The sequence below is a fragment of the Schistocerca nitens genome, chromosome 9 (assembly GCF_023898315.1).
Source record: "Schistocerca nitens isolate TAMUIC-IGC-003100 chromosome 9, iqSchNite1.1, whole genome shotgun sequence".
Classification (NCBI taxonomy): Eukaryota; Metazoa; Arthropoda; class Insecta; order Orthoptera; family Acrididae; genus Schistocerca; species Schistocerca nitens.
In genome coordinates, this window is record NC_064622.1 from 280163559 (window position 1) to 280187173 (window position 23615).

A 23615-nucleotide genomic window follows, 5' to 3' on the forward strand; every position below is an offset into this window, starting at 1 on the left:
AAATTAAGGAGATGGGACCTGGATAAGTTGAAAGAACCAGAAGTTGTTGCAATTCTTGGAGGGATCATTGGACAACAACTGAGTAGAACAGGGGAAAGGAATACAGTACGAGATGAATGGGTAGCTTTAAGAAATGAAATAGTGAAGGCAGCTGAATATCAAATAGGTAAAAAGATAAGGCCTAGTAGAAATCCTTAGATAACAAAGGAGATATTGAATTTAACTGATAAAAGGAGAAAATATTAAAATGCAGAAAATGAAGCAGATCAAATGGAATACAAATGTCTAAAAAATGTGACTGATAAGAAGCACAAAATGCCTAAACTGGAATGGCTAGAGGACAAACGAAGAATATAGAAGCATATATCACTAGGGGAGAAAGAGATACTGTCTACAGGAAAATTAAAGAGGCCTTTGGAAGAAAAAAAGGAGCTATATGAATACCAAGAGCTCAGATGGAAAACCAGCCCTAAAAAAAGGGGAGGCTGAAAGGGGGAAGGAGTATATAAAGGGTCTATACAAGGGAAATAAACTTGCAGGAAATATTATTGAAATGGAAGAGGATGAAGATGAAGAGATGGTAGACATAATACTGTGAGAAGAATTTGACAGAGCACTGAACGGCCTAATTTGAGGCAAGACCATGTGAGTAGATAACATTCTGTCAGAGCCAGCCATGACAAAACTTTTCCATTGGGGGCAAGAGATATGACTCAAATGAAATTCCCTCTGACTTCAAGAAGAATGTAGTAATTCCATTCCAAAGGAAGTGGATATTAACAGGGGTAAATATACTGAACTAACAGTTTAATGAGTTATGGTTGCAAAATACTAACTAAATTACTTACAGAAGAATGAAAAAAACTGGTAGGAGCTGATTTAAGGGAAGATCTGTTTGGATTCTGGAGAATCCACACATGAGGCACTTATCTTAGAAGACAGGTTAAGGAAAGGCAAACCTATGTTTATAGCATTTGCAGAATTAGAGAAAGCTTTTGATGATGTTGACTGATGACTTGTACAGAAATCAGATGGCAGTTATAAGAGTTGAGGGACATGAAAAGAAAGCAGTGGTTGAAGGGGAAATGAGACTGGGTTGTAGGCTATTGCTGATGTTATTCAGTTTGTACATTGAACAAGTAGTAAAGGCAACCAAAGAAATTTTGTTGTGGGAATTAAAGTCCAGGGAGAAAGAATAAAAATGGAGGTTTGTTGGTGACACTGTAATTCTCTCAGAGATAGTGAAGGACTTGGAAGGGCAGTTGAACGGAATGGACATGGTCTTGAAAGGAGGATATAAGATGAACATCAACAAAAGCAAAACAAGGATAACAGAATGTACTCAAATTAAATCAGGTGATTCTCAGGAAATTAAATTATGAAATAAGACACTTATAGTAGCAGGTGAATTCTGCTACTGTTGTTGTTGTGGTCTTCAGTCCTGAGAATGGTTTGATGCAGCTCTCCATGCTACTCTATCCTGTGCAAGCTTCTTCATCTCCCAGTACTTACTGCAACCTACATCCTTCTGAATCTGCTTAGTGTATTCATCTCTCGGTCTCCCTCTACGATTTTTACCCTCCACGCTGCCCTCCAATGCTAAATTTGTGATCCCTTGATGCCTCCAAACATGTCCTACCAACTGATCCCTTCTTCTAGTCAAGTTGTGCCACAAACTTCTCTTCTCCCCAATCCTATTCAATACCTCCTCATTAGTTACGTTACCTTATCTTCAGCATTCTTCTGTAGCACCACATTTCGAAAGCTTCTATTCTCTTCTTGTCCAAACTAGTTATCGTCCATGTTTCACTTCCATACATGGCTACACTCCATACAAATACTTTCAGAAACAACTTCCTGACACTTAAATCTATACTTGATGTTAACAAATTTCTCTTCTACAGAAACGCTTTCCTTGCCATTGCCAGTCTACATTTTATATCCTCTCTACTTCGACCATCATCAGTTATTTTACTCCCTAAATAGCAAAACTCCTTTACTACTTTAAGTGTCTCATTTCCTAATCTAATTCCCTCAGCATCACCCGATTTAATTTGACTACATTCCATTATCCTCGTTTTGCTTTTGTTGATGTTCATCTTATATCCTCCTTTCAAGACACTATCCACTCCATTCAACTGCTCTTCCAAGTCCTTTGCTGTCTCTGACAGAATTACAATGTCATCGGCGAACCTCAAAGTTTTTACTTCTTCTCCATGAATTTTAATACCTACTCCAAATTTTTCTTTTGTTTCCTTTACTGCTTGCTCAATATACAGATTGAATAACATCGGGGAGAGGCTACAACCCTGTCTCACTCCTTTCCGAACCACTGCTTCCCTTTCTGCTACTAGGGCAGTAAAATAACTGATGATGGCAGAAGTAAAGGGGATATAAAATGTGACTGGCAATGGCCACAAAACCATTTCTGAAGAAGAGAAGTTTAATAACACAGATTATAAATTCAGGTGCATGGAAGAACTTTTCTGAAAGTATTTTACTGAAATTTTGCCAAGTACGGAAGTGAAACATGAATGATAAACAGTTCAGACAAGAAGAAAATAGTAGCTTTTGAAAATGAGGTGCTACAGAAGAATGCTGAAGATTAGATGAATAGATTAAATAGCTAATGAGGAGGTATTGAGTAGAATTTGGGAGAAAATAAATTTGCAGCAGAACCTGACTAAAAAAAGGGATCAATTTATAGGACACATTCAAAGATATCAAGGAATCATCAGTTTAGTACTGGAGGGAAGTGTGTGGTGGTAAAATCATAGAGGAAGACCAAGAGATGAATACAATAAGCAGATTCATAAGGATGTGGATTGCAGTAATTATTCAGAGGTAGAGTAGCATGATGAGCTGCACCAAACTAGTCTTCACACTGATGTCCATCACAACAACAACAACAACAACAACAACAGTCTGTTTTCCATAGGACTTTACTTTTGTCCTCCCTAGACAGCAAGTCATATATGTTACAATAATTAAGTAGAGATTTTATATCACACCACAGCTATCTGTTAGATATGCAAATATGATAAAAAGTTTAGGGTGAAAGGCAGCATTTTCAGTTTTCCCATAATATAAACATTATTAAAAAATGTTTATTGGCCTTTGCTGAGTAGAAATATTGTTTGAGTAGAAATTGTTTAACTTCAGCTTTAAATTTGTTTTCATCTTTTAATTTTCTGATGTTGACTGGCAGCCTATTGTACGAATATGATTCACATGCTTTGGATTGTTGGTTGTTTTTGTTTTCTGAGTATAGGGTCCCTGATATTTTGAGTATTATTGTTGTGGAAGTTGGCATTTGTTTGCAAAATCTGCAAGGTGGGCCCTGACATATAAATGATATTTGTATATGTATATCTAATGAAGGTATTGTTAATATTATAACATAACAATCTTTGAGCTTCCAAACTCTAGAGATCTGTTCATGAAACATGGTCAACACTATAACAACACTAGGAAGTCATACATTGGCAAAATGCTGGCAAAACTAATACTCAAAGATGACCACGCTGCAAGAAATACAATTGCTCTACAGCCAGCTTCGATCAAGGAAATACAAAAACGCCATAACAGCTCCATAACAAGAAAGTCAGTCACAGCCACAGCATCAGTGCAGCCAGGATCATCACTTGAACAAGAAGAGGCATCACCAGAATCATCTTCAGCAAAAACAGGAAGAAACTGTGAGGGTCCAATGGAAGTAACAGTGGCAGTGCATCAATCGGTAGGATAACTGCAACACCTCATCACCAAAAGGATTTTTTAGACCAAGGCAAGTGAAACATAAAGTCTAAAAGATAAGCAGTGCTCAGTGGTTTTCAATCTTCCACCAAAATATGCAATGCATAAGAAACAAAGTGCAACATTTAGAAGTGGAACTGCAGTCTATTGACAGCTCACTTGTTTGCATAACAGAACATTGGTGTAATGGTTCAGAATTAACAAATGTAACACTAAATTCATACAGTGTAGCTTGTCATTACAGTAGAAACACTATGAAATGTGGTAGATCATTCATTTATTTGAAGGAGGGAATTATTTATAAAATTAGAAATGACGTTTTGGCATTAAGTGAGGATAAACACATAGAAATATCAGCTTTAGAGATAAAAAACCTAGATGTATTCCAAAGACTAACTGTACTATGTATTTATTGTGCTCCCAATGGTGACAGGGACACATTCACTACAAAGTTAACACAAGCATTAGATATGGTCTCCAGCCCCAAAGGCAAAATCATCATTTGTGGAAACCTAAACATTAACCCAGATATGTCATGCAACAGTTTTCTGAACATTATGTACACCTATGGTATATCACAATTAATTAACACTGCCACTAGGATAACTAGACATTCAGCATCAAGTATTGACCATATGCTAACGGACATAGAGAAAGATAGGTTTGACATTGTCGTAGACAACCTTGGCATCTCAGACCATTCCAGTCAGTTATTAAAATGAGGCATAGAATTAGATAATAACACTAAAATACACAAGTACAGTAGGGTTTTCTCTAAGCCAAAAAGAGCTCTATTTCCCTCACTAATTAACAGTGAAATATGGGAAGAAGTATACAGAGAAACTACTATAAATGGGAAGTTTTCAAAGTATATGTCAATATTTAAATTCAGATTTGAAGAAGTATTTCCTAAAGTTCTAAGAATCACTAAATCATGCAACAATAACAGCTAGGTAACCAATGCGATAAGGAAATCCTTTGAAATCCTCAAGCACCTTAGCTTAATGAAAAACTACCATAATGATTCAGCATTTCATAACTATTATCATACATACAGAAAGATCTATAGAAAAGTATTTTTAATGGCTGAAAGGTACCAAAATGAAAAATTTATCAAAAATCTAATAGTGGAATCAAAGCAGCATGGAAAAATCACCAAACAGGAAACTAATACGAAAAAATGAAAGCCCATAAACATGCAGTACAACACAATGATCCCAAAATAAATGACCCCAAAAAACTAGCAAACTTTGCCAATCAGTATTTCAGCAACATAGCAACCAAACTAAAACAGAAGTTCAAAAAACAAAGCATTAACAAATGCTGAACAAAATAGCACACACATTGATGCTAAGACCAACCACAGCAGATGAAGTATGCAATGCTGTGAGTAACCTAAAATGTAAAAATTCAGCAGGACTGCATAGACAACATCAAAGACCCTTTAGTGCACATCATCAATGAGTACTTCTCCACCTGTTGCTTCCCAGACATACTAAATCATGCAAAATTTCTACCTATATGTAAGAAAGGTGACCCACAAATCATAGAAAATTACAGAACAATCTCGTTACTGTCATCCTTTTCAAAAGTCATAGAGACTATATTGAAAAACAGGCTCATGGGGTACTTAAAAAAGTCCACTCTTCTGAGTAAAGAGCAATTTGGTTTCTGGGTTGGCAAAAGCACAAATTCAGCTGTAGCTCATTTCTCAAATGTTATCCTCAAAGCACTAGACAAAGGAGACCACACAGCAGGGATCTTCCTTGATTTGACTAAAGCGCTGGACACAGTAAACCACACAATTTTGCTAAAAAAATTAAATGCACTACGAGTAAGGGGAGTAGCAAACATGTGGTTTCATTCATACCTGCAAAATGGGTCCAACAGGTGGAGATCACTCAAACTAACTCCAATAATACCTTTTCATACCTTTCAAACCCAAATATATCAATATAGCAGTCCCTCATGGAAGTGTGCTGGGTCCAATCCTCTTTTTAATATACATCGACCATTTTCCACAAAGCGTCAAACATGGTGAATCAGTACTGTTTGCTGATGACAGTAACATCTTAACCAAAGCTGAGTCGACAATTGTACTCAATGGGAAAGCTGAGGACACACTTAAGCATGTATGCCAGTGGATAGAGGCTAATATATTAACCCTAAATGTAAAAAAAAACCAACAATATTAGCCTTCACTTAAATAGAAAACACCACAGTACCAAGCTAAAAGTTAATAATGAGCACATAGAATGTGTACCATCAACAAAATTTTTAGGCATGCATGTCAACTCTCAACTACATTGGACCGAGCACACTGCGGTACTTGGAAAGCAAATAGCTTCAGCATGCTATGCACTTAGGATAATAAATTCAGTGTGTAGTAAGTCGTGTACTAGAACTGAATATTTTGTGTATTTAATTACAATGAAATGAACACCTGTAGCTGCTTACAGGCGTTGACATACGTCAACGGGGACAGATGAAAATGTGTGCCCTGACCGAGCTGCATGGTCACCGATGGTATCTGTTCTTTCAGACATGTCTGAAAGAACAGATACCATCTTAGTATATATATATTTTGTGTATGTCCACTCTATAATTAGTTATGGCATCTCCTTCTGGGGATCAACAGACAAACAATATTTAAGTTGCAAAAAAGGGCCGTACGAATCATAATGAAAAGTAGCAATAGATCCCTTTGCACAGAGTTATTAAAATCTTTGGGTATATTGACAGTTCCGTGTGAATACATTTTGCAGACAGAATTATAATAAAAAAACACATTGACCAGTTCCCAATAAACAGTTCCACACATGCACATGAAACCAGACACAGACAACACTTACACCTCTATAAGAAAAACAAATCAAAAACTCAAAATAGCATGTTATATAATGGAATTAAATTGTACAACAATCTTCTACAAGGGATCAAAGACATAAGCAAAATAGACAACTTCAGGAAAAAACTAAAAAAATATGTCTTGGAAAAGTGTTCTTATCCTGTCAAGGATTACTTGGAATTATGTAAATATATAGTTATGAGGGTAATCCTGAAAGTAAGGTCTCCTATTTTTTATAAGCACATAGACCTGTTTATTTGTACAATGGTTTACATCAGTTTACAGCTTGAACATTTAGCTATTTTTCGACATAATCACCATTTCTGTCGATGCATTTTTGTAGATGCTGTTGCAGTTTTTATATGCCCATGTCATACCAGCTCACTGCCATTCTGTTCAGAAAGTTATGAACCTCTTCATTCACCTCATCGTCAGAGCTGAATCGCTTTGCGGCCAGATGTTCTTTTAACCAATCCAGAAAGTTGTCCTGTTGGGTGCAAGGTGGTGAAGAAATGCGCGGGAAGCATGAACTCGTTGGTGCATGTGGTCTTCAGTCAGCATGCGTGGCATCCATGTTGCGCACACCTTCCGGGTAGTTCAATGTTTCCGCTAAAATTCTGTGAGCAGTGCTTCGGGAAACCTCAGGAACCAATGTGCAGAGATCATCCAGTGTGATCCGCCGACCCTCACACATGCTTTGCTCTACCTTCAACACTGTCCCCTCAGGAATTGACAGTCTCCCACTCCTTTGTTTGTCGTGAATTTCGGTCCAACCAGCTGCAAACTCTCTACACCACTTACAAACATTTTTGACATCCATGCACAACTCACCATACACTTCCATCAACTGGCGATGGATTTCAATTGGTTCAGTGCCCTTTGCATTCAAATACTGAATAACTGCGTGCAATTCGCACTGGATGGTAACATCCAACAGGAGCTCCATTCTCAATGGCTGCCAAGTCGAGACTGAGAGCAGCGTGCACATGTTTACACACAGTGCTTGTGAAGCACTCTTCATAACAGTGTGACCAATTGCCACACAAACAGAGTTCTGTATTTATAAAAAAATAGGAGACCTTACTTTTGGGTTTACCCTTGTATATGTAAAAATTATCAACTGTGTTATTAAGTGGTTTAACAATGTATCTTCATTTTACAATATTCATGTATTTCTGATTATGATAATTATAAATTTGTGTATCTGTTGTATATACTTAAGTTGACAATATCCATACAATCCTGCTTGTCTACGGATAGATAAATAAATAAATAAAATAAATAAATAAACTTTTCAAATTTGGGTTTGCAGTGTGTCTATGGATGACTATATTATTATTCACAAAACCCTCTTTTGTGACAAAAAAATTGTTTTAGTTGGCAAGTGATGGAACCCCAAAATATTACTCTGTGTGTTGCAAGAAACTGAAAATAGTTAATATATGCCATCTTGGCATCCTCTAAAGTACAAACATTTGAAATAACTATGTGAGCCAAATGGGATGAATTAAGTTTATGTGAAAGTTTCATTACATGGTCATTAAAATAAAAGTTTTCATCAACATACATCCCTAGCAATTTTGTATGTCACTCTGTCTACAGCTTTGTCACCAAACACCAGATCAAGGTTTACATTCTGGCTTATTTTTTCAAATTGGATGTATTTTGTTTTGTTCACATTAATGGTCAACTTATTTGCATTGAACCAAGAGTGGACATTCTTTAGCCTTTGATCAGTAGTTGTTTGCTGCTGTTGCTTTGGTGCACTTATTTCACACTAGTAACATCTGTGAATAGTATGACATTTTCTGCACCATCTGATGTGTGGGTGTTTTTTTATATAGACAAGAAACCAAATGGGATCTATGGTACTCCCTTGTAGTACTCCTATTTGCACTTTTTGGCACCTGATACTATATTTATTCTGTGACAAGTTAGCTGACATCAGTCTTACAATCTGTGTACTGTATTATAGGTATGATTCAAACCACTTTTACTCTGTCCCTCGAATATCCAATACACACAATTTTTCTAAAGGAATATATGTTTAAGAGTATCAAGTGCTTAGGAGAGATCTAAATTTATTCCTACTAAACTATTGTCTTTTTCTAGATTTTTGATTATTTGTTCAGTGTAGGACACTATTGCTGTCTCTATATTTTTACCTGCCTAGAACCCACACCACTTTCTGTTTAGCAGTTTATGTTCATTTAGATATTTGTTGATTCTGTGCTTAAACCAATTTTTCTAATATTTTGGAAAATGTCAGAAAAAGTTATACTGGCCAGTAGTTTTCTACTTATAACTTGTTGGCATTTTTAAATAATGATTTGACTTTTGAGATTGTCATCTTTTCCAGAAATACATCTTTGCTAAATAATGAGCTGGCTATGTATGCCAAGAACCTAGAAATTTCTAGAGCTGTCATTGTTCTGATGGATACCAGCACCTCATACAGTGCTGCCTACATTTTTGGTTTTAGGCTTTTTATCACTTTTAACACTTCCTGTTCATTTGTTGGCTCTACCCTCATGCTACAAGTAGTTTCTGAAATTTCTGCATTTCTCTCTGCAAAGCTCCAGGAAGCCTTAAACATTTTGAAGATATGGCCTTGTCAGACACAAAGAGCCATTCATTGTTAATGCCAAAAAAATACCAGCTATGTCATCAATTGAAGCAATTCCTATGCTTTCAAAATAAGAAACTTTATGGTAATCAATTTTGAAGGTCAGTTTTCCCTTCAAAGACAAATGACACATGGTGAGCATTTCAGAGTGATCAAAAACTGGCTAGACTTGGCCAGCCTATTGAGCTGAAATGCTTATATTTAGAACATGGGCAAATTAAGTCTGCTTGACATCAGTCAGATGTGTTCAAAAAGCAAAAACACAAATAATTATGACTCTTTGGTAGTACGTAACCATGGTTTAAAAATCATGTTTGTTAATTTATGACATTTCTTTTTTGCTTTTGGATTTTGAGATAAATATATCTGTCAGACAACTGGCACCCTGCACAGAAACATGATGGCAAATTTTAACCTAATTTACTCAATAATTATCGAAAATATGGATTTTCATGATTAATATTACAGTGTGTAATGGAAGATTGTAACAATGTACTGCAACAGCCCTCTTGGGTGTATATGTGGAACTGACAGTCTGGAGCAACAAAAACATACATAACTGTAATAATGCAACCCTATCTTCTGACAGCTTTGAAATCTATTGGTACAATGATAATGCATCTGGTTGATACAGATTTTTAGCTTCTTCATACACATGGAGCTAATTGCTCAAAATGCCAACTTTACAGAAAATATTAAAAATTGAGTATTGTGAGCAATGGAACTAATTGCTCAGAATGCCACAGTGTACAGAAAATATTACAAATTGCAAATTTTGAGCAATGCAAATATTATGAACAATTCACTAAATTAAAGTTGAAGTTTTATTGGAAACCTATACAAGTTTTCAGTTTTATTATTATCATTATTATTTTTTATGGATTCTTCCATCACTTATTGGTAGAACAATTCAATATTTATGGTTGAATAACAAACAAAATGTATTTGTTCAACTGATTTTTGTTTACTTCTAACTAGCTGTCGGCTTATTGGGCCATCTTCAGGAAACGATCGATTAGTTTACTTTCTAAAAATGAAATTCACCGAAGAGTCATGCAATTGAGCAGTTATTTTATTTTGTTTTCGCTACCTGCTTCAGCAACTCATTATGCCATCTTCAGACTCCATATACATCCCTCAAAAATAATCAAAATGGGGCCCTATGTGTCTGGATTTTGCGAATTATCAGGTGCTTCCTTTGAAAACTTGACTTGCCATTTTAGAGGCAATACATTTAACAGTGTCTACTTTTGTCTGAAAATGAACAATATTGTGAAAAAGAAAGTTACTATTCACCATATAGTGGAGATGCTGAGTCACAGATAGGCACAACAACAGACTTTCATCAGAAATATACCACACACACACACACACACACAGACACACACTCATGCAAACGCAATGCATACACACATGACTGCAGTCTCCGGCAAATGAAGCCACACTGTGAACTGCAGCACCAGTGCACGACAGGAGTGGGAACTGGGTGGGAGTAAAGAGGAGGTTGCGGCACGGAGGTGGAGGGATAGTAGGATGGGGTGGTGGACAGTGAAGTGGAACTGGGTGCGGGTAAGGACGAGGCTACGGCAGGGAGGGGGAGGGATAGTAGGGTGGGGTGGTGGACAGTGAAGTGCTGCTGTGGAGCAGGCAGGGATGAGGTGGAGAGGGAGTAGGGTGGCTATGTGCAGGCAGGATGTTAGATGGAGGACTGGAAAGTGGTGGGGAGGGGGTACTGGAAACAGAGAGAAGTAAAAAGACTGGGTTCAATAGTGGAATGAGAGCTGTGAGGTGCTAGAATGGGAACAGGGAAGGGGCTGGATCGGTGAGGGCAATGACTAACAAAAGTTCAGGCCAGGGGGGTTATGGGAATATAGGATATATTGTTCCCATCTGCACAATTCAGAAAAGCTGATGTTGGTGGGAAGGATCCATATGGCATGGGCTGTGAAGATCATTGACATGAAGGATGTCATGTTTGGCAGCATGCTCAGCAATAGGTGATCCACTTATTTCTTGGCCACAGTTTGTCGGTGGTCATTCATGCAGACAGACAGTCTGTTGGTTGTCATGCCCACATAAATTGCAGCATAGTGGTTGCAGCTTAGTTTGTAAATCATGCAGCTGGTTTCACAAGTAGCCCTGCCTTTAATGGGATAGGTGATGTTTGTGACCAGACTAGAGTAGATGGTGGTGGGAAAATGTATGGGATGAGACTTGTATCTAGGTCTATCACAGGGGTATGAGCCATGAGGTAAGGGGTTCGGAGCAGGTATTGTGTAGGGATGGACAAGTATATTGTGTAGGTTCGTTAAGAGACAGAATACCACTATGGGAAAGGTCACAACGATAATGCGTAGGACATTTCTCATTTCAGTTGCTCCTGTCTAGGGTGGTCCTGTGTTATGAGGGGAATGCTCATCTGTGGTAGTACGGTGGGACTTTGGGAAGTAGTGGGAGATTGGAAAGATAAGGTATGGCAGATTTGTTTTTGTACCAGGTTGGGAGGATAATTATGGTCTGTGATGGCTTCAGTGAGCCCCCCAGTATTTTTCAAGAGGGACCACTCATCACTGCAGATGCAATGACCGTAGGTGGCTAGGCTGTATGGAATGAGTGGGAGCTGATGAAGTGGAGGTATTGCTGGTGGTTAAAAGGTTTGATATGGATGGAAGTACTGATATAGCCATCTTTGAGATGGAGGTCAACATCTAGGGATGTGGCTTGTTGGGTTGAGTAGGACGAGGTGAAGAAGGGGTGTAGGGAGGTTCTGGAGGAATGTGGATAGGGTGTCCTCACCCTTGATCCAGATCACAAAGATGTCATCAATAAATCTGAACCAGGTGATGGGTTTAGAATTCTGGGTGTTTAGGAAGGATTATTCTAGATGGCCCATGAATAGGTTGGCATAGGATGGTGTCATGCTGGTTCCCATAGCCATAACCCAGATTTGGTTTTAGGTAATGCCTTCAAAGGAGAAGTAATTGTGGGTGAGGATACTGTCGGTCATGGTGCCTAGGAAGGAGGTTATTGGTTTGGAATCCATCAGGCATTGGGAAAGTTAGATTTCAACAGTGGTAAGGCCATGAGCATTAGAGATGTTAGTGTAAAGAGGAGTGATATCAATAGTGACAAGCAGGGCATCATGTGGTAAAGGGACAGGAACAGTGGAGAGTCGGTGGAGGAAATGGTTGGTATCTTTTATATAGGAGGTAGGTTCTGAATAATAGGTTGAAGTTGTTGATCTATGAAAGAAGAGATTCTCTCAGTGGGGGAAGAGTAACCATCCACATTGGTGCGATCTTAAGTGGTTGGGTTTATGGACTTTAGGAAGCATGTAGAAGGTAGGAGTGCGGGGAGTGGTAGGGGTGAGCAGAGAGATGGACTCCGGGGAGAGGTTCTGGGATGGGCCTAAGGATTTAAGGACTGACTGGAGATCCTGCTGGACTTATGGAATTGGGTCACTGTGGCAAGGTTTGTAGGTGGATTTATTTGACAGCTGGCAGAGTCCTTCTGCCAGGTATCCTTGCAGTTCAAACAACAGTGCTGGAGCCTTTGTCTGCAGGTAGGATTATAAGGTAGGGCTCAGTTTCTAGATGGTGGACTGGTTCTTTCTGCAGATTAAGGTCAGTTTGCATGCTGAGCCGTGTGGTTAAAGGCGCTGCAGTCTGGAACCGCAAGACCGCTACGGTCGCAGGTTCGAATCCTGCCTCGGGCATGGATGTTTGTGATGTCCTTAGGTTAGTTAGGTTTAACTAGTTCTAAGTTCTAGGGGACTAATGACCTCAGCAGTTGAGTCCCATAGTACTCAGAGCCATTTGAACCAGTTTTGCATGCTGAGAAATTTGGGGAATGATGGTGAGGCAAGGTTTGAGGTTAAGAAATTCTGGAAAGTTAACAGGAGGTGGTTTGGGGTCAGTGGAGGTGGATCACAGTTGGGTGGAGGAGTGAACTGAGTTAGGCAGGGTTCAACATTGGCCTTTTGTTGAGTCTGATTGGTATGGTCAGTGGCAAAAAAGTGTTTCCACTGTAGGGACCAGGAGAAGGAGAGAAGGTCTTGAACAAGTCGTGTACAATTATATTTGTGAGTGGGGCAAAAGGTGAGGCCTTTGGAAAGGACTGATATTTTTGTGGAATTAAGGCTTCTGGAGGAAAGACTGTGTTTCGGGTCCGTTTAGGTTCTGGATTCTGTGTAGTAGTGGGAGGGAGTTTTGGAGGGTGGGATAAAAGTAGTAGGTCTGCGAGAGGGGATGTGGGAGATGTTTGGAGGTTGTTGTAGTAGTGGTGGGCAGTGGTACTCCAAGGCAGATGTAGGAAGTGAGCAGGGTGGAGAGCTTTTGAGGTGGTGTTGTGCATGTTGCACTCATTCCTGGAGGGCAAGAGTTTCAATGTGTTTCAGGAATTGGGATTGTGTAGTAGGAGAATTTTGTGGATGGAGAGAAGGTACTGCAAGGAGGTTTGGGCTTGGTTGATATGGTTTTGCAGGGCTATGTTGGTGATGGCTTAGGATTGGAGGAATCTAAATAGGTGGAGGTCATTGTGGAAGGAGGAGTGGCAGCCAGAGATAGGTAATTTGAAGGTAAGGGCATTTGGGGCCAAGCAACAATGCAGGGACACTATGTGGGACTGGGTTCTGGCTATGGATAAGGAAACTTTTCTGAATTAATGCAGATGGAAGGAGCAAGGATCCATGGTGGTGGAAAAAATGCGAAAAATTTCATAAATAATATAGAATTATGCATGAAAAAATTCACCAAAAAGGTACCCAAATATGTGTGAAAAATCACGAGAAGGATGAAATGGAGGCAAAAGAGGGGAAGAAGAAGAAATCTGTGGGAGTCAACAATAGCAAAAGGTAAAAACTCTAAAATTAGCAGGAAGGCACAAAGAGATCAAATAAAAGATATAAATAATATATAAATATATTTTACTGTGTGTAGCAGGTCTGAGGGTGGATAAGTGTTAAGAAGGGGGGCAGCAGTTGTGACTGGATGAGGTGGAATAGTGGGACAAACTGGGATAGAACAAAGAAAGAATGGAGGGCGGGGAGGGGTTCATAGAATGAGATACAAGATGGTGTGGTGCCAGAAACATGCGGGAAATAACACATGACATTATGGGAAGTGGCACAGGGACAGTGATCAAGTTGAAGGTATAGGTTTAATGATATTGGTGGGGACATAAGATGTTGCACTAAAAATCAGTGTGGTCTTGCAGCCATCTGTTGTGTGTGGCTAAGATGGTTGATACAGTAAGGCTCGTAAGTAGAGCATGCAGTGCTGTTTGTAAGGCGACAAGATAAACACAGGAAAGAAGAGAAAGAATGATGGACATTGAGTATAGTGATGCATTAGAAAATAGTAACAAAGGAAAACATCACTGGGTTAGGATCAAAGAAAAGCCATCAAGCAAAAATCACACAATGTAAAATCTAGGATGGAATGTAATTGCTGCTGCTCTCGTTGTTGCTTCTGTTACTTGCGACTGCAGGTATGTGTGTGTAAGTTGCATTTGCGTGTGTGTGTATGTGTGTGTGTGTGTGTGTGTGTGTGTGTGTGTGTGTATTTGTGTGTATTTGTGTGTGTGTGATCTATTTTCGATGAGGGCCTTCCTGGCCTAAAGCTTTATTTGTGACAGTCTTTTTGTTGTGCCAGTCTGAGACTCAGCATCCCCAGTCTATGATGAGTAGTAACTTTCCTTTTCATTTACTGTTATATTCCATCCTGGTCTTTCCATTGTTTGATTTGTTTGAAAATGCTGTTCTGACACTAGTCTGGATGTAAGGGATAACACATGGTCTAGGGGTAGTGTCTTTGATTAGTAATCAAAACGTCCTTTGTCCCAGGTTTGAATCCTGCCACTGCTTAAATTTTAAATAATAATCAGCATTGGTGGCTGAAGATTTCTGGCAAAGAAGTCACTCTCATTCTGCCAATGGCCTTGTCAAAGAGGGCGGAGGAGTGGACAGAGTTTCAGGGCACTATCTTGCCATAGGGATGCGAAACTGCCCCTAAAGGGAGAAGAATCAGCAATAATCAATGGCATGAGGATGTACAAGGCAATGGAAACCACTGCATTAATGACACATAATATGTATCCACAGGACATGTGGCCTGTAATTGAAAAAGTGTCATGATGATCTCTCCATTGGCAAGATTCCAGAATAGTCCCCATTCAGGGGACTGACACGGTGGAGATGACCATGACAAAAAGATTGAATAATTAATGAAAGGATAATGCTCTATGAGTCTGGATGTGGAATGTCAGAAGCTTGAATGTGTTAGGGATACCAGAAAATCTGTAAATGGAAATGCAAAGGCTCAATCTAGATATAGTAGGGGTCAGTGAAGTAAAATGGGAAGAAGACAAGGATTTCTGGTCAGACGAGTACAGGGTAATATCAACAGCAGCAGAAAATTGTATAACAGGAATAGGATTCATTATGAACATAAAGGTAGGGCAGAGAGTGTGTTACTGTGAACAATTCAGTGACATGGTTGTTCTTATTGAATCGACAGCAAATCAACATCAACAATGATATATAAACATAGGCTTCTGCAGCCATTGTCACATTCAGTAAAAAAAAATTCTGTGTTTGTGACACCGTTGTCAATATATATATAAAACTACCAATGTTTCAGTCCCTGTTGCAAGTGACCTTCTTCAGGATGTTTTATATATATTGTCAATATTGTCAAAAATGCAGAAAAATTTTATTGAATCAATGACGATAGTTCAGGTATACAGGTCAACATTGCAAGCTGAAGATGAAGAGATAGAGAGAGTATTTGAGGATACTGAAAGGGTAATACAGTACATAAAGGGAGATGAAAATCTAATAGTTATGGGGGACTAGAATGCAGTTGTGGGGGCTGGACTAGAAGAAAAGGTTACAGGGGAATATGGGCCTGGGCAAGGAATGAGAGAAGAGAAAGACTAATTGAGTTCTGTAATAAATATAAGCTAGTAATAGCAAATATGATGTTCAAGAATCACAAGAGGGGGAGGTACACTTGGAAAGGCCATGTAATACAGGAAGATTTCAGTTAGATTACATCATTGTCAGACAGAGATTCCGAAATCAGATACAGGATTGTGCAAGACATACCCAGGAGCAGATATCGGCTCAGATCACAATATAGTAGTGATGAAGAGTAGGCTGAAGTTTAAGAGATTAGTCAGGAAGAATCAATACACAAAGAAGTAGGATACAGAAGCACTAAGGAATGCTTTAAGTTATCTAAGGCTATAGATACAGCAATAAGGAATAGATAAGCAGGCAGTACAGTTGAAGAGGAATGGACATCTCTCGAAAAGGGCCATCACAGAACCAGAAAATGGTGCAAGATGTTCAAAATTCTGAGAAAAATAGGCGTAAGGTATAGGGAGAGATGGATAATATACAATATGTATAGTAGCCAAGAGGGAATAATCAAAGTGGATGACCAAGAACGAAGTGCTCAGATTAAAAAGAGTGTAAGACAGGAACGTAGTCTTTCACTCTTACTGTTCAATCTGTACATCCAAAAAGCAATGGTGGAAATAAAAGAAAGGTTCAGAGCGGAATTAAAATTCTAGGTGAAAGGATATCAATGATATGATTCACTATGACATTGCTATCCTGAGTGAAAATGAAGAAGAATTACATGATCTGCTGAGTGGAATGAACAATCTAATGAGTACAGAATATGGAGTGATAGTAAATTGAAGAAAGACAAAAGTAATGAGAAGCAGCAGAAATGAGAACAGCAAGAAACTTAACATCAGGATTGTTGGTCATGAAGTATATGAAGTTAAGGAATTCTGCTACCTAGGTAGTACAATAACCAATGATGGATGGAGCAAGGAGGACAGCAAAAGGACATTAGCAATGGCAAAGAGTGCATTCTCAGCCAAGAGAAGTCTATTGGTAACAAAGACAGGCCTTAATTTGAGGAAGAAGTTTTTGAGAATGTACGCCTGGAGTACAGCACTGTATTGTTGTCATGAAACATGAACTGTGGGAAAACTGGAACAGAAGAGAATCGAAGCATTTGAGATGTGATACTATAGATGAATATTGAAAATTAGGTGGACTGATAAAGTAAGGAATGAGGAGGTTCTTCACAGAATCAGAGAGGAAAGGGATATGTGGAAAGCAATGACAAGAAGAAGGGACAGGAAGATAGGACATCTGTTATGACATGAGGGAATGACTTCCATAGTACTAGAAGGAGCTGTAGAGGGCAAAAACTGTAGAGGAAGACAGAGATTGAAATACATCCAGCAAATAATTGAGGATGTAGGGTGCAAGTGCTACTCCGAGATGAAGAGTTTAAGAGGTTGGCACAGTAGAGGAGTTCGTGGGTGACTGAATCAAACCAGTCAGAAGACTGATGACCAGAAAAAAAAGTAATATGTTGTACCATGGAATGGAAGGCAGCATGTTTGTGTGTTACTGAGCATTGTGAACATGAGGGTGTTTCAATGTCTGCTGTTGTGGGTTTTCTGTAAATTTTGAAACTGTGGGTATTTGTAGTGATATCTATGTTAAGGTCTAAGAAATTAATGGATTTTTCAGCAATGTCCATGATGAACTTTGTGATTTTGTCTAGTGGGTTTAGATGTTCACCAGTATTGTGCAATTAAGGGAAACTGCTGTTGCTGAGACAGAAGTAACTCTATCCAAGATAATACTGCATTAATCTGTTGTAGGCTACCTTTTCCCTTTCATGGCTTAACTGTCTGAATGGACGTTCTCTATTGATTGAAATGACTGTTTTATTAAATTTTTATAAATAACTAATTATATTCAAACTGTTCTTTGGAAATGAAGTGGTTCATTATTTCATCAAGATTCTAAAAATTATGATAGTTTCAACTTAATACAGAAGATAAGCATTGTAAGATTCTTTTTCAGAATGATGATGTGTAATAGCCATTACTACAGATTTATTTGCAATAATAAGACTCATAAATTATTGTTTGTGACAAATTTCTGATACTTCAAGAAATTACAATTGCATTGTACAAATTTTATTTGTTTGAAGAAATACAGGTTTCTGACTTCCATCTCGTTATCTTTCAGGAAATGTGATCCAACCCAACATGCTCCACCAGAAAGGCAAAATGAGAGGATGCTGCAGGATGTTTTTCCATATATGCCCAAACTCAGAGAACTTAGTCTTGCAAACTGTGATATTACTGTGTTTCCAGAAAATACCTTTCATAATTTAGAAAATCTGAGAAAACTGTCCATACACCAAAACGCATACAGCAAGTTTGAACAGGGGATATTTCAAAATTTGAAGAAGCTTAAGTACTTGAATATGGGCTATATTGCATCAGAAGAGGATTTGGAAATAGATTTTAGAGGCCTTAATGAACTTGAAGTTCTTGATGCTACTCATACTAGACTTCCAGTGACAGAATATACATTTTGTAATTTACCAAATTTAAAAGAATTACAACTTAAAGAATCAGGTGTAGTAACCTATGACCCAACAGTTTCAAAATGTTTGACAAATCTGGAAGTTTTAGATCTGTCTGGTAACCAAATATTATGTGATCACTTTTATGAAATATTCAATGAAAGCTTGAACCTAACCAAATTAGGAATGTCTGACTGTGAGTATCATAATTTGAAGGAAGAATCAATTGCTGGGTTTGTAAGAAACCTGAAACAATTAAAATTTCTTTCTCTTGAAAGAAATAAGTTCGCTTCCATACATGCACTAAAGTTTATAGGAGACTTAAATAACTTGGAAACACTTAATCTAAATGGAAACAACTTAGTTTCATGGGATAATGATGTTTTACCCAGTACTGTAAAGTTGAAAAATGTATTTATTGCCTCAAATCAAATTACTGGCATCAGTAGAGGAATGATGAAGGGTTTCTTAACATTGAACACACTGGATGCATCAAACAATCCATATCTCTGTTACTGTAGCTTAAGTGATTTCAATAAGTTTGCTCAATTACTTAGCGAACGAAAGAAAACCTGTGAGAAGTTTTGTGCAATGACTAATGGTATACAGCATCAAAAAAATTATTCATGTCTCGAAAACTGTAGAAAGGAAAGCAAATATAACAAAGATTTACAACAAATGATTGATAATGTCAATGGCAGTTATAAAGCTGAAGAGATTACGCTGGAAATTAAAGGGTGGCGTGAAGGAACATATCAATGTTTAGACAGTTCTGGCAGGACAAATATTCAGAATTTTCAGTTTGAAAACTGGCAATGTTTTCCTAACAGGATAGGTTACTCATCACCGGTAAGGATGAAAATTCTTCTAAAGTTCTTTCAAGTAAAATAATAAGAATGATATATCTTAGTGGACAAAAGTATTGACTTCTTGCCATTTATGTAACATTTCCTAAAAACTGTCTGTGTGTGTGTGTGTGTGTGTGTGTGTGTTTGTTGGTACGGAGGAAGGGTGGGGAATATCGACTTACTGCTCATAAATGTAATGTCAGATGGATCCAATGCAAATGTAATGTCAGATGGATCCAAGTACACACAAAACAAGGTATGCCCAGTTTCACTTCTGCCACATTACCTGAAGATTGCAGAGGCCCCTTTAATGATCTTGAATAGTTACACTTATTTCTAGTGTATTTATTCATAAACATTTTTTGCTGATAATGAAAAACATTTCACCTTAATTGTTGTCTGCGTAATCACAAAAAAAACTTTAGCAACCAAACAAAGGTAATGAAACACAATGTGAGAAATTGAATATGGTAATAAAAATAGGGATGGAGTGGGAAGAGAGAAAAGGTATAAAGGTAAAAGGAAAGGTGAAAATAAGTAATGTTGGGCAGTGAGGAAACAGTAAGAGATGTGAAGCTAATGGATAAGGGGTGAAATAGGGGAAAGGGAAGAGCTGAAAGAGGACATACAAAGCAGAAGACTTTCACATAAGTTGATATGAGCTGAGTGTGCACCAACACAATAAATGATTATTGCTACAAATTCAAAACCATCATGCAAATCAAAGGGAAAAATAAATGTGATAGTTAAATGTGCCTGCAGACAACACATCCTGATCATAAGCTTTGCCTTTCACTTCAGCCTATATTAGATGTAAATTTTTGGTTGCAAATTTAATTACAACAATCAGAATTAATTTAAGACTTCCTGAAGGGTAAAAGCTGTGTGCGAGACCAGGACTCCAACTCAGGCCCTAGCATTTTGCGAGCAATGCTCTTACTAACAGAGGTACGCAGGCACAGCCCACAATCCATTCTCACGCTTCACACTTCTGCAGTACCTCTTTCCACTTTCCCAATTTCACAGAAGCCTTCTAGTTGAAGGGTACACAGGGTGTTCAATGATGCTTAAGAAAATAAATAAACTGAATTTTCAAGGACAGTTTTAGTTTCTTTCTAGGGTCATATTTTGCTTAGTTCCTAACCAATTTTAATTAATTTTGTGACAAAATCTACAAAATTTGAATATATATAGGAACAAAAGTTGGGCTATACTCTTGCAATGTAGCTGCCTGCTGTGCTCCCACTGAAAGAATTTCCACTCTCGTTGACCCAACACCTACAAATAACTGCCTAAAATCTAGCCTCAGACATCAAATATACTGACCACCTCCTTCATCAAGTTTCCACCATCCTTACCCATTTACCTCCTGGATCCCTACACACTACTGTTGATACCACCCCTCTATACACCAACAATCCTCATGCCCATGGTCTTGCCATTATCAAACATATCCTCTCCTAACTTCCTTCAGACTCCAAATGCACTGCCTCCTTCCTCATAAACCTTACAAACAATATCCTGACCCACAAATACTTTTCCTTTGAAGAGAAGGTACCAACGTATTCATGAGCTGTCTAGAGGACACCTTCCTAGCCTTCCAAAATCCCAACACCCAGTCTGGTTCAGATTCATTGATAATATCTGCATAATCTGGACTCAGCACCAAGACACCCTACCCATATTTCTTCACAGCCGCAACACATTCTCTCCCATTCTCTTCACTCGGTCCTCCCCTATCCAACACACCACTTTCCTGGACATTGACTTCCACCTCTCTGATGGCTGTATCCATACCTCTGTCCACCTTAAACCCACCACCAATCAAAAGCAGTTGCATTTTGCCAGTTGCCATTCTTTCCACAGTAAAACATCCCTGTCATGCAGCCTGACCAACTGTGGACAGCAAATCTGCAGTGATTAGAACTTTTTTGCCCAGTATGATGAAGGTCACAAAAACAAACTTTCACAGACAGGCAATACCCCCCCCCCCCAATCCTAGTCCACCAACAGATTTTCTGTACCATATCCTCATTCACTCTCAATTCTCTCACAACCCCAAAAAACCAGCTACAAAGGAGCACCTCCTCATCTCCCAGTATCCCTGTGGGCAGACGAAGGTGGAAGACCTGCTCCATCCATCCACCCAGCACCCTCTTCTCCAGTCCTTTCACAGGCTTATCCTATACCCTCAAAAGCCAGATCCATTGTGAAAGCAGTTATTTTGTATACCAACTCTGCTGCCAATCTTTTTATATCTGTATGACTACCAACCAGCTGTCTACCAGGATGAATGGTCACTACCAAACTGCTGCAAAGAACAAAGTTGACCACATGGTTGCACAAATGCGGTGAGCTTAACATGCTCAATTTCAGCCTGCCTGTCTGGATTCTTCCCTCCCATTACCAGCTTCAATGAACCATGCAGGTGGGAGTTATCCTTACAACACTACCTCCACTTCCGTAATTGTCTGGCTTCAGTCTCAGTTAATCCACTGCCCTTGCAGCTTCATCCAAAAATTTTGCTTGTCATCCCCTCCTGATTCATGTCCCCACATTGGTTTCAGTGTGTGATACTCCCCACCAGCACACTACATCCCTAGTCCATATACCTACCACCCTCCCTCTGCATTCTTAGCCAGTAAACGAGTTGCTCCCTCCAAACTGCTAATTACACCCCCAGTCCCTATCCCTGCCTCCCTCTGCCTCTACCCATCCCACCCAACACTAGCCCCACCTCGACCAGTCTACCTTCGGAAACAAAACCTTGGCACTGTTAGACCAGGCATAAGTGTATATATGCATGTGTATGTGTTTTCTGTGCGTATTTTACTCTAGACTGTCAAAGTGTGACTCTGAATGCTGGCAAGTTTTCTTTCTTTTGTTTGCATCTCTCAATAACTCTACACTTCTGCTTTTCAATGAGTGCTCTCCTCTAATCCAAAAGTATTACAATTACATATTTTAATGAAAATGTACAAAGATAACACATTTATATGCACATATGTTACAATCAAAACTTTTTCAGACTTCATTAAATGTTTTCGTATTGTCTGTTCACTGTAGTCTACAGCTCAAGGACTGGATTTATGCAGCTCTCATGCTAGTCTATCCTATGCAAGCCTCTTCATCTCTGCATAATTATTGCAACCTATACCAATATGAACCTGCTTACTGCAATAAAGGCTTATTCTACCTCTAGATTTTGTAGCCCTCCACACATCCCTCTACTACCAAATTAATAATTTTTTGATGCTCAGGGTGTGTCCTTTTACAAATCCTTTCTTTTAGTTAAGTGGTGCCATACATTTATTTTTGTCATTATTTGATTCACAGCCTCATCATTAGTTACCCTATCTAACCATCATATCTTCAGCATTCTTCTGCAGCATCACATTTCATAAGCTTCTATTCTCTTCTCTAGTGTTTCATTTCTTAATTTAATTCTCCTGGTACTGCATGATTTAATTAAACTGCATTCCGTGAGCCTTGCTTTATACTTGTTCATATTCAACTTATAAATTATTTTTGAGACACTATTCCATTGCTGCCTCTGACAGAATTATGAAATCATCAGCAAATATTAAAATTTTTATTTTTTTCTTCTCATCCCTTCACCAACCTTGTCACCCACAACTTCCAGTCCCCCTTCCAAATTTTGCCTTGGTTTCCTTTATGGTTCTTCAGTATACAGACTGGACACATTAAGGATAGACTACAACCCTGTTCCACTCCCTTCTCAACTACTGCTCTTTCCTATCACCTATATACCACATAATTTTCTATCACACAAATCTAGCCATGCAAAATACCCAATCATCAGTCATTGTTTTGGGTTGTCAACAATGAATCTCATTATATATTTTTGTAGTAATTCATTAACCTTGTTGTCTACCATCCCAATATTTCTTTTAGGTAATATATATTTCTGCATGAGTTTTACAGAACTTAATGGCTATAAAGTGTTCTCTTTCACAAGTACAATTTTTCCTGCTTTTTTATTTTATTTTTTTTTAAATTTTTTTCTTTTTTCTTTTTTTTTCCTTTCTCTCTCTCTCTCTCTTCAAATATATACTACTCTCTCATCTTTCTCAGAGACATGGCTTGACAAGAATATGGAAAAACATTGA

General features: G+C 38.4%; 2 protein-coding genes across 4 annotated transcripts in view; one reads left to right on the forward strand and one right to left on the reverse strand.

Moving 5' to 3' along the window:
• Window positions 1-23615, reverse strand: part of LOC126203195 (dynein axonemal intermediate chain 7-like) — a 764826-nt gene that overhangs the window by 444830 nt on the left and 296381 nt on the right. The gene's annotated exons all lie outside the window — the stretch shown is intronic.
• LOC126203194 (toll-like receptor 13) overlaps window positions 1-23615 on the forward strand; it is a 224740-nt gene that overhangs the window by 164179 nt on the left and 36946 nt on the right. For all 3 annotated transcript variants that reach the window (XM_049937436.1, XM_049937437.1, XM_049937438.1), the window contains one exon: window positions 18295-19486. In XM_049937436.1, the coding sequence (XP_049793393.1) occupies window positions 18295-19486 (1192 nt within the window). The remainder of the gene's footprint in view (window positions 1-18294; window positions 19487-23615) is intronic.